Source organism: Rhinolophus ferrumequinum (genome assembly GCF_004115265.2).
Source record: "Rhinolophus ferrumequinum isolate MPI-CBG mRhiFer1 chromosome 5 unlocalized genomic scaffold, mRhiFer1_v1.p scaffold_110_arrow_ctg1, whole genome shotgun sequence".
Taxonomy (NCBI): Eukaryota; Metazoa; Chordata; class Mammalia; order Chiroptera; family Rhinolophidae; genus Rhinolophus; species Rhinolophus ferrumequinum.
This window is the reverse complement of record NW_022680355.1, coordinates 24,265-37,706: the sequence shown is the minus strand read 5'-3', so window position 1 is coordinate 37,706 and position 13,442 is coordinate 24,265. Positions and strand designations below refer to the sequence as shown.

The 13,442-nt window shown below is 42.9% G+C and overlaps 1 protein-coding gene across 7 annotated transcripts in view; it reads right to left on the bottom strand.

Annotated features, from left to right (window-relative positions):
• Positions 1 to 12,379, bottom strand: part of OPTN (optineurin) — a 39,849-nt gene extending 27,470 nt beyond the window's left edge. Inside the window, exons 1-5 of one of the 7 annotated variants that reach the window (XM_033100537.1) lie at positions 12,175 to 12,378; positions 6,122 to 6,305; positions 5,449 to 5,625; positions 4,574 to 4,776; positions 286 to 459 (exon numbers count right to left, since the gene is read on the bottom strand). In XM_033100537.1, coding sequence (XP_032956428.1) covers positions 286 to 459; positions 4,574 to 4,776; positions 5,449 to 5,614 — 543 coding nt within the window. In that variant the 5' untranslated portion in view covers positions 5,615 to 5,625; positions 6,122 to 6,305; positions 12,175 to 12,378. Of the gene's footprint in view, positions 1 to 285; positions 460 to 4,573; positions 4,777 to 5,448; positions 5,626 to 6,121; positions 6,306 to 10,368; positions 10,699 to 12,174 lie in introns of those variants that run through there. The other 6 variants (XM_033100536.1, XM_033100539.1, XM_033100535.1 and 3 more) reach the window with 6 other exon arrangements.
• Between the last annotated feature and the right edge of the window lie 1,063 nt (positions 12,380 to 13,442).

Genomic DNA, 13,442 nt, shown 5'->3' with positions numbered 1-13,442 from the left:
TTTTTAGGTCAGTCACATAAAGGTCTGATTTGTCAGGACATACTGGAATAAAGAAGGACGATCTCTTTTCTCACAAAAGGTAGTCGATATTTTTCCATTTCAGCAATGATAACCCTTATAAGCATTATGTTATACTTAAGAAATAAGAGCCAATTTATCTTTGCCACACTGAAATTTTCCCACTACTTGGCTCCATGTGTTGAAAATAAATGGTGGTATTTTTATCAGCTGTCCAGGTGAGGTTTTGTAATTTGCTTAAAACAAAACCAAAGCCAAAACACTTACAGCCATCCTAATTTCAACAAAGGAGTCTTCAGAGTGGCCGCTTGAGTTCAGCTTGAGTTGTAATTCAGACACAATGTCCAGCAGATCTGCCTTTTCAGCTTGAAGGCGCGCCACCTGGGTCTTTAGCTGTTCCATTTCCTGTTCTGCTACTGCCTTGGGGTCCCCAGTGAGATCCTGGAAATGACGAGGAACAAGGCGAATTAACTAATCAAACTAAGAACCTGGTTGTCAAATTCAAGTGCTTCACACCCACTGGGAAGGCAGATTCTCAACATCTTCGTCCTCTATGATTTACAATAGAATATTCTAGCTTGTCCTTAGCAATTTATTTTGACATAACATTTAAAATGAACATTTTCATATCATTTTATTGTATTCAAATAATAGCAAATTGAAATAACTTCTTGACAAGAAAGGCTTCCTCAGCATGCTGGAATAATCTGGTATTATGAAAATAACCAACCAGACCTTGGCAATGGTAGACTTGCAAGTTTTAGTCCAGAGTATCAGAAAATAAGGACAAAATGCTGCCACAATTTAACCTCTTGCCTTTTATTTTGCCCCACAAATGCACACCCACCCCCTCGCGCCCCATACCTGTCATCTCCACTTAGAAGCCCAAGAATCAAGGACATCACTTGGCACAGTAACAGCAAAACACAATGAAAGGTCCACAATTCTCCCAGGTATATATTCTGGATACTATAATACTCTGTGTTGGTGCTTTAAGATGCTAAATAAGCAAACTGAAAGTTCAGAGGCTGGTATGAAAGCTCAAAAAAAATTAAATTTCAGCCTCTATAAACATTAATGGTAAACATTAATATTTCACCAATACATCAAGTATGTGTTGTGTTCAGCCGGATGCAATTACTGCATACGACAAAGTCGGAAGAAAGACCCTGTTTAGATGCAGTGTTTTACTTGGGAGCAGGGAGAACAGACTCGACTCCACACTCAGCTAATCAGTGTATGTGCTGCCTTGAGCAGATTCACTTAATGTCTTGGCCTCAGTTTACTTGAGTTAGAAAGAAAGACATGGTAACACAGGGTCTCTGTTCTCTTCCAGCTATGACCTTCTCGGCCTCTCTGATTTCCTCCTCAGGAAACCTTCACTACTCTTGAGAGCATGGCACCACCAGAAATATGTACACTTGAGATTGTCAGACGAGGCAACACATCAGAAAACTGACATGCACGACACACATACCCCTCTCTGTGACAGCTTTCCTAAGGAATGGTAACCAGGCCCAAAGGTTCGCAGTAGAACCAAAAAGTATCAGAAGGGCATGTGCCTGGAATATAAACCAGCTCGTCCATGAAATATCAAAAACTGATGGACGGTTATTAACTTGCAACACGGAGGTGCCCCTCCTACCATCGAGATCATGCTCTTCCTTCATTTGAAGCATTTTCTTGCTGGGAAACTAGCACAGGCCATTGAGCAAAGCAACTCCTTGTGAAACGAAAGAGTCAGGTCTGCAAGGAAAGGTTAAGAGCCTGTGCCATCTCTCTTAATAATGACTCACACCAAAGAAACGTACGTGTAAAGGAATGAAAACATACAAGGAAAGGTACCACTGAGCCTGGAACCAGGAAGCAAACAGATGAAGGCAAGACTACATAGGATCATTAGGAATCTTCACATTTACCCACCTGATCTGTCAGAGAACACTTTATGGAATGGATTTTTTAAAACTACCTTGGCATAGAGGTAGGAAATAGAGTTTTATTTTTTTTAAAAAATAATAGGCTTAGAGCTTTATTTGACTTTTCTGTCTCCTTATAAAAGAATGTTCCTGGAATGAAATGTCTGAAGACCAGGGATATAAGGCCGTGACACTAGAATCTCTGACTGTCATGTTAATTTTCTTTTTCACAATTCTGAGTATCTCTTAATTATCTTTGAGAAAATATGAACCTACTCGTTTGGCCATAAACACCTTGAACTCTAACACTTTAAATGTCTCTCTATTTTACCCCCGAGAGTCTTTTCACTGACTTCGTGGACTAGAACTTCCATGGTTTATTTTTCTAGGATCTCAGCCCCAATTCCACCATTTGTCACATTGTCCTCACTTTTAATCACTTACCATTGACCTTTGTGAAACACAGCAACTTCTGTCTTTCTGGGTATTTATATAATGTCTCTATCCTACTGTCCTAGCAACGTGCCCAGTTGATACCCATTCTATAATCCAAGAAGAAAAGCCTATCTATCTATGACCTTTGCCTAGCATTCTGCAATTAAAATTTAAAAAGTACTCTGTAGAGACATGATATGAAGTATAATTCGGTGAAATCAAACAAAACCATTAATGCCTCAGCCTCACCCTAAGGATTGGAAGGCAGATCTCTAGAGGAAATTTCCAACTCTCTTCCCTGTGGAGGACAAAACGCTTGAGAAGCCCTTATGGCCAAGGGGGGATCCCTGTGGAAATAGCGGCAAAGATGGGACATCAGGAGTGAGACAAGTCCCAGGCCTTGAGAGCTTTATTAAGTGAGGAAGATGACTGCCTAAATCTAAAAATCACCTCAAGGGAGGCAAGGGGTCAGCCTGGGAGGCACAGTTTTGTGTGAGGAGCGGGCTGTGAGCTGACAAAGGCCTTGCACCTGCAAGGTCATCCTCATGGGAAGCCTGCTTGTTCTGCTAATACTTGTTTGTATAGATAACTATTCTAAGGCTGCATAAAAACTGTGTGTGAAATAAAGACTGCGCCACTGTTCCGCCATCCGTGGACGGTGGACCTTCCGATCCCAGCTTTCCTGTCTCTGTCTTTTCTCAATCTCCTCACACTTCCCCCTCAGGCAGAGCCCTCCTGGACGCGCGGGCCACAACAGTTTTGGGGGGAGAAGGCTGATGACCAAGGGTCATCAAGAGCCCCAAGTATCTCGTTGTGCCAAACACCCAAGTCCTGTGTCCCAAGGATTCGTTTCTGAGTCCTGCTTGAAGCTCACTTCGACAGATCACCTACACTGAAACAAGCTGTCCAGAGTTTCAACTTCTGATCTCAACTTCTTCCAATACTGGGATCTGGAAGAAAACCTACAGGCAGACAATCTCAAACTCCTTCTGGAAGTTTGGCTTCAATGTGCTAGGCCCCAGCCGGCTGAAGCCAATTGTCAGTTCACATCCCAAAAGCCAAGGGAGGAAAACAATATAAGATATTTTCTTCCAGAGAATAGAAAATTACTCATATAGCCCAGGTGTAATCATTTCTTCAGAGTATTATACCTCAAAATCATTTAGACAATGAGCGATTCCCCCCCAAAGTGATAATTCTCTTCCAATTGGAAGACACGTTGAAGCATCAGATGTGGTAAGCCTTATCCACAGTGAAACATTTCCAACACTAATATAAATGGATTAAAGCTCAATGTTTTCATTGTCTCATGAGCACGAATTGATGAGTAGATCACTGACACAAACTGATACTTTTCTAAGCAACTTTTCATTCTTCAGATTATTCTATATCATCCCCTTTTCATGACTTTCTTTCCATTTTATTTCTCTGTTCGCATTCTTTACCCATTCAAGAAATTAGAGATCATCAAAGTTCAAGGTAAAGTCTCAAGAAAGATCACTGATATCTGGAGTTATGTCCTCCTAAGAGTTAAGTTCCAGGTCTGGAAGAAAATGAACAGCAGATGCGTCCATGTAAACAAACAATACCCAGTGAGCGTTAGCAACCAGGCAGAGGGTGCACTTGTGCTCTGCTTTGTTTTTCACTAACATCTTTGATACCCATTCTTGGTTGTGAGCATATTTCCAAGGTTCTTTGGTCAATGAAAACATGGCAACCCTATATAATCTTCTATCACAATATGACATTTGTTAAACCATCTTTCAGAAGTAAATGTACAATGAAAAGTGATGAATCTTAGACAGACAGGAAGGACAAGGTCAATAAGTAAAACTTCTGAGTAACAGATTTCTTAAAATGTAATTTTATATCACAGACACACACTAAAAACTAACACTTGGATGGTTCTAGGTAGAGGTCCTTCTGCACTGTCTATAATGAATACAAAACATTAGTTTATAACTGCAACATTCTTTTCACTATAATCAATATGGTGAAAACTTTACAAATTTCTTTCCCCCAACAGTGATTATTCATGACCCTTAAAACTGCAACCAATCTTCTCAGCAAGAACACTTCTTTCAAGGTAATGCAAAACATCTGTCTAACCTGAACCATGAAAGGTTTTGATCTAGAAGTCTAGACAAATAAGATTCCACTACAAATATTAGTAAAATAAAATCACAGCCAATCAGTCTGCTCACCTGGAATGACATTTCTGTTTTCCCTTTTAGTTTTCCAAGTTCTTCCTTCAATTTTTCATTTTCATGACTCAAAGCCATTAGGCGTTCTTTGGCTTCTTTGCTCTGGATCTCAAAAAAAAGGCGTTCTTCTTTCTGCTTCTCTGTCCAGGCCGAAAGCTCCTCAAATCGTCCTTTCATAGCTTGGTTATTTAGCTTCATGGCTTCTGTATGGGGTTCAGAGTGAGGGTGTCACACACCAGGGGTTCATGAATCAGATTCATGAACCTGATTTCATGAATCACACTGCCCCTCAGACCCCTTCACCAGGAGGCTTTGGATCTAAAGATGCCATGTTGGGCCTGGGCCTAAGGGTCAGCCAGAAGAAGGCTGTAGCAAGATGAGGGGCTTTTGTTTTCAGACAGGACTAGCAGGTCTAATGGTATTTCTAGTCCTCATAAGACTCAAGAAAATAAAATCGATTCGGGTACCTCCATATAGCACAAATACCTGTGTATAACTACAAAGACTAACCAGATTCAAACACAGGTCCTAACAAAAGCCAAGGCTTGAGATATTAGAATGCTTCCTCTTAACAAGGTAATAATATTTAGGACTAACTCTGCAATAATAGCAGCCTTCTTTCTTTTTCCTTTTAAATGGACTAAATGTCAATATGGTATTTCCCTGAGACACATAAAATACTTTTTATACTTACCTTCACCAGAAGTAAACAATGAAAGCAGCTTTAGCCTTACTAAAAGCTAAGTTCGGTGCTCTTTCTGCCCCCAGGGAACCGGACAGAGAACAGGAGTTCACGACAAGCCTTATTACAAAGGGTATTATGTTCAGGAAGGTCCAGGGTGACTGGAGAAACACGGGGGCCAGATGCTGCTTACCTTTCAGCTGATGGTTCTCCATCAGGAGCTCCTTCATTTGCCGCAGCAGCTCCTCTGGGGTGAATGTGTCCAGGTTTGGGTGAGCCAGATTGGGGGGTCCATTTCCTGTGGTTTCGTTGGGGCTGTCCCCTTTTTCAGTTAGGCAGTTAAGCGGGTGGTGGGACATGGCAACAGATCCTATGGAAAAGTTACAAACAGAAAACACAGCTGTCCGTCCTCTGCAATCCCTGAATCCCCCCAAATCCATTAGCAATTGCTAATATGTATTCCAAAAGTTGCCTACTTTCCCTCCCATTATATTTTGAATATTTTTTGAGTCTTTTAAACAAAGGCATATCCTAGCTCAGTGTGTATGTGTGTGCACGTGTATGCCTGTGCATATGGGTGTGTAAAGGGGTACACTGAGGAGCTGGGAAATGGAGGAGGAAAAAAAAGGCCCGGCATCATGATGATCTGGAATCTTAGCAAGAGTCATTCAGGAGGATTTCCATATATGTATATTTGTAGATATGGGCAAAGTATCATTAAGCTGATTTTCCCATGCAAATTATTCCATTCAAGTCTCCATATGGTGGGTGAATTGTATGGTATGTTAAGTATATTTCAGTAAGCTATTAATAATCTCCATATTTTATTTCTTGTATTTTGGGCTAAGAAGAAAGGGAGAACTAACATATTTCGGATGCTTACTATGTCCCGAATCACTGCATCAGACACGTCACTTTTTAATCCTCACTGAAACTCAATTATATTTATTTTACAGGTGACAGAGCTGAGTTCACTGAGGTTTTATAGTTCTTCCAAGGTCACTTAAGAAGAGGCACAACCAAGTATCAAGGATGACTCCATACCCAGACCTATCGGACGATAAGGGGATGACAGAATATTTAGGCTTCAATATTTGATCATTTTGCAAAGCACACTAAAAAGACTAAGAAATCTCGCGTAGTTATTGCATGTTCTGAGACTGTTTTCAGCATACCACTTAACGTGTAGAGGGGGCAAAGCCGACGTAAATAAGAGACAAGTGTATCCCAACTCCACTTCTGTAGGGCCTATCACCTGGGCAAACAGATCTCTCTTCTCATGACTGGCTACATGCTACAGGCAAACATTCTCTTTTACACATTTCATGAAGAAGATGATAAGCCTTTTCATGAAACACTGCAGTCAGTGAAGACGAGGAGAGAAGTACACTCTCTGAAATCTTACTGTATCATCACGACTGTGAGTGCTCTCCCAGTGCCCATATAAGAAAAGACAACCAAATACACTAATGCAGGGCGGTACTTCCTCCTGATCCAACAGGAGGCAGCACCTGGACTCTCTGGGGGTCTCCTGGAACCAAGAGGCCAGAGACCTGCCTTTGGTCTAAAGGTACTTGTAGGAAATCAGAGATGGAGCTACTACTGATGGGACAGCAGGCCCCCAACAGTGTCACCTGTGTGACTTCTCCCCAGGGCAGCTAGCACAAGGCAAGGCATTCTCATGAGATTCTTTAATGAAGATGGCAATGTCGGGAAGTAAAAACACTGATAAAGCACAATATTCAAGTGTGAGCCGTTGAAGGCACCGATGTGTCCCATATCCCAATTCGTTTAGCAGAGAGGATACTGCTGACGTGTGCTGTCTGATAGTATCAGGGGACGAGAACGAGCTTCTTTTGTTTTCCACAATAAAATAATCTGGATTATTTTGCATAAAATAATTTGGACAAAAATAATTTGAATAAAGCCAGTTTCTGGCTTTCCGTAAAATTCAGTTTTGTACAGAATGATGTTGGTGCTAACATTTCATAAAAATGGGTTTTTACTTAGTATCAGCGTTCCCATCTATTTTGCAGAGGAATACTAAAATTCTAGGTGATAGACCTAAAGATAAAATCCTTGTAACGTGTATCATTTACTCGTTCACATTAAACTTCCTCAGGTATTCAGTGATTACACTACGCTATGAAAAAGTAACTGGAAACTAACAGATTTTTAAAAAAGTACCTAAGCAGGTATCCATAAATGTGTTTCGTTCTATTTTATTATATGCACACATTTCTCCTTAATAGTTTTTCCAAGAGAGGGGAAAGAGAAGGAAAGGAGAGGAGAGGGGAGAGGGAGGAAGGAAAATCACCCAGATATTTTTCCTCTTTGACTATCCTTTATACCTCTACCAAGTCTTCAGACACACCACAAAGAAGTTAAACAGGTTCTAGTTATTACATTGGTGCTTCTCACTTTTCCAGGTTGCCCAGATTTTATAAGTGCCCTCACTTTTCCAGATTTTATAAGTGCCCTCACTTTTCCAGATTTTATAAGGACACCAGGAAAAAAAATAGGGTTATACTAAGGGAGACAGTAGAATAAACACTGGGTGCCACTAACCAGATGTGTGACCTCCAGATGTCACCTGACCTCTTGTGATGGTTAGCAAAAGTGACTTGTCTAGCAAATGATCATTACAGTCGTTTTCAGCTCAAAAGTGTTCTTAAGCTTCTAATAAGGTCACAGCCAACCCATGCCATTCAACACATGCACCCTAACGCCCTCAGGGCCACGCCACCCTCTCACAGTAATAATACATAGGCCTATCCTAGTTATAGTAAAGCCTTTGTTATTCAGCACTGTTAGGAAAAATTATTTGGTAATGAAGATGTCACAGCAAATAAAAAGTTAGCCTGTGTGCTGAATATACGTATATAAATACCAAAATTATAAGCATGTAAATTAGTACCAAAATTTTACTAAAAGCAATTTAACTGACTTTTGGTGATTCAAAGAGAACTTTATGATTTTAGAATATTTCAAGGGGCCTCATTATGAATTATCACAGTACAGTGCATATGTGAAAGGTCTCTTGGTAGAATGCCAGTGAGAGGGAGCTGAGTACTCTGTTTTTAACAACACCTTGAGCTACTTTCAATGAAACAAACACAGAGATGTATTATGCATCCTTGCACGCATCTTCAAAGGTTATGAAAATTGGAACTAAGCCATTTATCCCAAGGTTCTACCTGATTACAGATTTTTTCATAAAAGTCCAACTAATGTGGATCTGAAATGTGTCATTTACAAGCAAAGGTGATACTTAACCACAGAAGGCTGAATTAATTTAACATAGGTTTTGTCAAGAGTTCATTGATGAGGAAGGAGGAGAGCTGCCTAGAAGGTCAAAAGATCAAAAGCAAAATCTCCGGGATTTTATTCCCAGATCCACTATTTGAATTCCTGATTATATATTTTTACCATTCTTAATTCCAGAATGATAAATTCTGGAATTGCTTAACTACTTGTAGTTAAACAATGACTTGACTTTGTAAGCATGAGCTTAAATTTCATCCCTGAGTTGGGCTTTAAAATGATCCAGTCCAACTCCTTATTCTGGCTCTGGCGGCCCACGACGGTGGATTAGAAATTTAACCCTGGTCTTGAACAACAACAACAACAAAAAAAATTAAGAAAAAAAAATGTCTTGTCTGGCTTTTGTGGCAGATGGTCATTATAGACCAGGCGTAAATGACTTCAATGACAGAAAATATGAGCAATGACCTTAGCAGGCAACTGCCCATTATATTACGATGGTTCTGATTGCCAGAAAGTCATTTTGTATTGAACATAATAGCCTTATACTGACATCCCCCCACTGGACATTGGACCAGTGGAAATACCGTGTTTCCCCGAAAATAAGACCTGGCCGGACAATCAGCTCTAATGCATCTTTTGGAGCAAAAATTAATATAAGACACGGTCTTATTTTACTATAAGACCCATTCTTATCTAACATAATGTATTACCGGGTCTTAATTTATTTTTGCTCCACAAGACCCTTTCGAGCTAATTGTCCGGCTAGGTCTTATTTTCAGGGAAACACCATAATACAGAAGAAGTCTAACCCTACCCTGGTGTGATTTATTCTCCAAATTTGCTGATTAAGTATTCATAGGTTCAATGATGAAGAAATTTTTAACAGTGAAAACCTATTTGGTGATTGGAGACAATAGCTGGCTATTGGCAAATTCTGGTTTGGGTTCACAGGAAGCTGAGTAAGATTCCAAGACTGCATCAACTAAACCCATCACCATCCTGGGAAAAGAACTCAAAGTATGTATCCTTCTAGGGGGATAAAAACAACTCTCACCTTTTATGCCAGAAATGGTATTGATTTTGTGATTTGCTAATATACGGAAAATGGAAATAGATTTCACCTCATTGCGCCAGGCAGAAACCTGGGAGTTGTGTTTGATTCTTTCCATTTCCTCTTCCTCCAAGTCTAATGGGTCACTAATGGGTCACAAAGGCTGTCACTTCCGCCCCCTCTCCAGCCTCGCCAGCTTAGGTCAGGCCCTTCTTGTCTTGTCTGGATTATAGATATCAACGTTGCACTCCACAGAGTACAGGATTTCTGCCTATTTTGTCCACAGCACCTAGGACATTACCTGACATATTTGGGGGTCCAACAAATACTTGCTGAATGAAATTTCATAGCCTCCTACACAGTCTGACTCTCAGATCTTTCCCTCTCAGCCCCACTACCTCCATGGTTTCTTTCCCAATATGAGCTCATCCTCCTGCTTAAAACCCTTCCCATACAAGACAGAGGTCCAGCTCCTTCCTGAGTGAGACAAATAGGGCCTTTCAGGATCTGGCTGTCACTTAACCACCAATATCATCTCCTGTCGCCATGCCAATCATACTCAGAGGACATTACAGAGTCACAGTTCCCTGCACTCTTACTTCTATGCCCTTGTATCTGTGTTCTGTCCTGTGCTTGAAATGAATGGCCCCCTTTTGCCCTGACAAACAGCCACTGGACAGTTCAATGTCCAGCTCAATGTCCAGCTCAAATAGATGTCCCGTTCATTCCTCTGCGTACCCAATAGCGCGTTCCACCTGTGTTCCACCTCCCTTGTTTTTTCTGCAAAGTAATCACCTCATGCCCGTCCATCTTCCTGTCAAACTTAGGCCAAGATCTCTATTTCATTCTTCCCAGATACTGGCACACAGCAGGCCCTCAGTAAACATTTGTTGAAATGAAATGAAAATATAGTTTAACAAGGTATTTTGAAGTCTAACACTAGTAAAACACTTTCTGCTGTGTAGGTGACAAACCCACATGCTAGTATTATGAGTTTTTCTACAGTTCTAAGGCATTCACTTCCAGATTCTTAAATTCAACTTTTAAAACTTATCTTGAAAATTAGTACTGTTTTTTACATTACCATTAGGTTGCTACAAAAGTAATTGAGGGTTTTGCATTTATTTTTAACTTTTTAAACCACAATTACTTTTGCACCAAGTTAATGCAAACGTATCTGGACATCACTTCTAACATATATTCTGTTATTCAATCCTCATGTGCATCAAAGTGAAAACAATGAAAACTATTAATATGTTGTTTTTTTTCTGAATGAAATAGACGTATTTTCAAAAAACAAAGTTTACTTTTTTCCTTTTCCTTTGTATTTACCGTTCCATAGATTCCAAAGAACATGTCATACGGTTCAAGTATCTATAAAGTTCATAAGTTGCAGGGCTCGGAGATCTACTTAAAGGGGGGGCTTCCACGGTCAGGTAATAAACACAGTGACCAGTTCCTTTCAAGAATGAGTTTGTGTTGGTTTCTGGAGGGTTTATTCGGATTCCATAGCATAAGATGCAACCTGAGGTCAATTACAAAAAGACACTGCTGTTCACAATCTCTAAAGAACCACTGCAACTGTCCCAGTAGCAAAATGGATCCTTCATCCCAAAGACTCTAATCATCGTCTTCTCTCTCCAGGGTAGTCCATCCAGGGCGGTCCCTGGCCCTGGCCTCCTCTCACGGTCTCCCAGCTGACTACAGACTGGGCAGGGCCTGAGGGTGAGCCTGGCCCCTAGACAAAGAGCAAGGGGGGTTTCCCGTTCACAGTGCCACTTGCTGAACCAGATCTCAGGCTTTCCATGTCCTACCACCACCTTAGGGTCCTACAGCTTTGGTTTTCCTTAAATATCTCTGTGGCACACATTTCCGTACAACAGTTTTCCTGGTGGAGGAGGCAGAGGAACCTGGTTTCATTTTCTCTCCTGGATGTTTATTGCCTCCAGCTTACACATCTCCAACAGTAAAAGCAACTCCTCAGCCTCATCAAATATTCACATTCTCTGTCTGTCTAAATACATGTATGTAAGTATGTATATACACATATCGACACCCACACCCACACACACACACACCCACCCACACACACACACATATTCTAGACACAACGGTTTATGAAGATTCCTTTCAGGTAGCTGTTCAGTATCCCAACACCTGAGAGAAGTCATTTGTTCTTTAGTGTTCCGGGGCCGTTTCCTAAAGCTAGAGTAGTTTTCAGTTTTTACGTCTTCCAAAGGTGTACCCTTAACCACTTCCCTTCTAATGAGGCACTAGCTGTACAGTGATTCCCAACCCGAGGGAGGGTATCACCTTAAATCATGTTGGCGACCTACAAAGGAAGTCACCTGCCGCCGGCCAGGCCGGTGAAGGGGGGGAAGGGCGCTTAGGGATGGCCGCCCTCGCGGCCCTTTCCCACCAGGTCAGGATCCGCTGGGAACTGGAAAACCTCCCACAAGAGGGGACTCCCCACCCCTCGCCACCCACTCCTCTACTGACTAAGGATGGCAGGGAAGGGGTCTGCGGGAACAGCTTCCAGGGTAGATAAGAGAAGGAGCCACCGCCTCGCGCAACCCCTACCCGCCCCCGGCCCCGGCTCACCCCGCGCCCGCGCTCCCGCCTCTCTCCGGGTCACTGATTCCTCGGCATCGTGCCCGCTGGGGGAGGCTCGGTACCCGGATGCAGACGCGGACCAGAGGACCCGCGGGAGGGCGGCGGCGGGGACTCGGGAAGCCTCGGGCTCACTTGCGGCCTTGCGAGCCCGCCCAGCGACGCTCAGCTGACTGCCGTGTGGGCCTCCCCGCCTCCGCCGGGAATTTCCCGGCCCCGCCCCTCGAAGGCCCCGCCCCTCAACAGGCCCCGCCCCTCCGAGGGCCCTGCCGCGAGTATCCTGCGGCTCCTCTTCCCTATGCCGACTCGCGCTGGCTCTCGGCGCCGACCGGGATAATGAGGGTTGCGCCAAGGTGTCAGTGTGATAACCGTGACGAACGGCGTTAATTAAAATAAATTATGAATTAAACCATGTGTGCGGAGTCGGTCTTCCCCGCGGGGGTCCCTATATAAAGCCATATCCACAGGGGGTCGCTGCACCCGGTGGAAAGAGGAGGATGGTCCCAAGCATCCTTGGAATTAGACGTCGATCTCTATTAAAAGTCTTACATCTGGATATAGGTAACTGAGCACGCATGGCTTTCCACCTGATTTTACGCTGAAAATAGACCTTTAATTATAAACAAAAAGCCTGCAGGATGCTTTTTCGGCTTTTGTTACCAGGAAACAAAACACCTGGTTTTGTTCCTGGATGTTTCAGCTGCCCCAGGCAGGGGGATTACTGCATTGACCTGGATTGTACCTGGGAAGCAGGAGTATTGCTATACTGGACCAGAGGAGGGAAGATGCTTCCGGATTTGTCAGAATTAAAAGGAAGGAAACAAGACGAGGAAGGAGGGAGGACCGCGCTAGTTTGCAGTCTAAGCACGGTGAGCAGGAATGAGCATTCCTGACGCAGAAGTCATCTGATCTCAGGGTCAAGGTCTAGACCAAGGTGGTGCGGTCGGAGCACCCGGCAGGCAACGGGACCCTCGAGCAAGACTGGAAAACAGCAATTAGGGCGGGGTTGCACCTGGTCTGGAAGAGAGTCTGGGAGCAGGTTTGTGCTGAAGACCAAGAAGGACGTCATACCCGGAAGCCTTGATTTTGGAATTAAGGAGCTGACGCTGCTGAAATCAGTGGGAATAAGCAGCGTGTGGATGGAGCATCCACGCTGCTCACTGGTGAGATGGAAACGAGCCGCAGGCACGGGGGTGCGGGGGAATCCTAATACAAGTGGCAAGAGGCGTATGCTCCCTTTCCTGGCATCCCGGAAATAT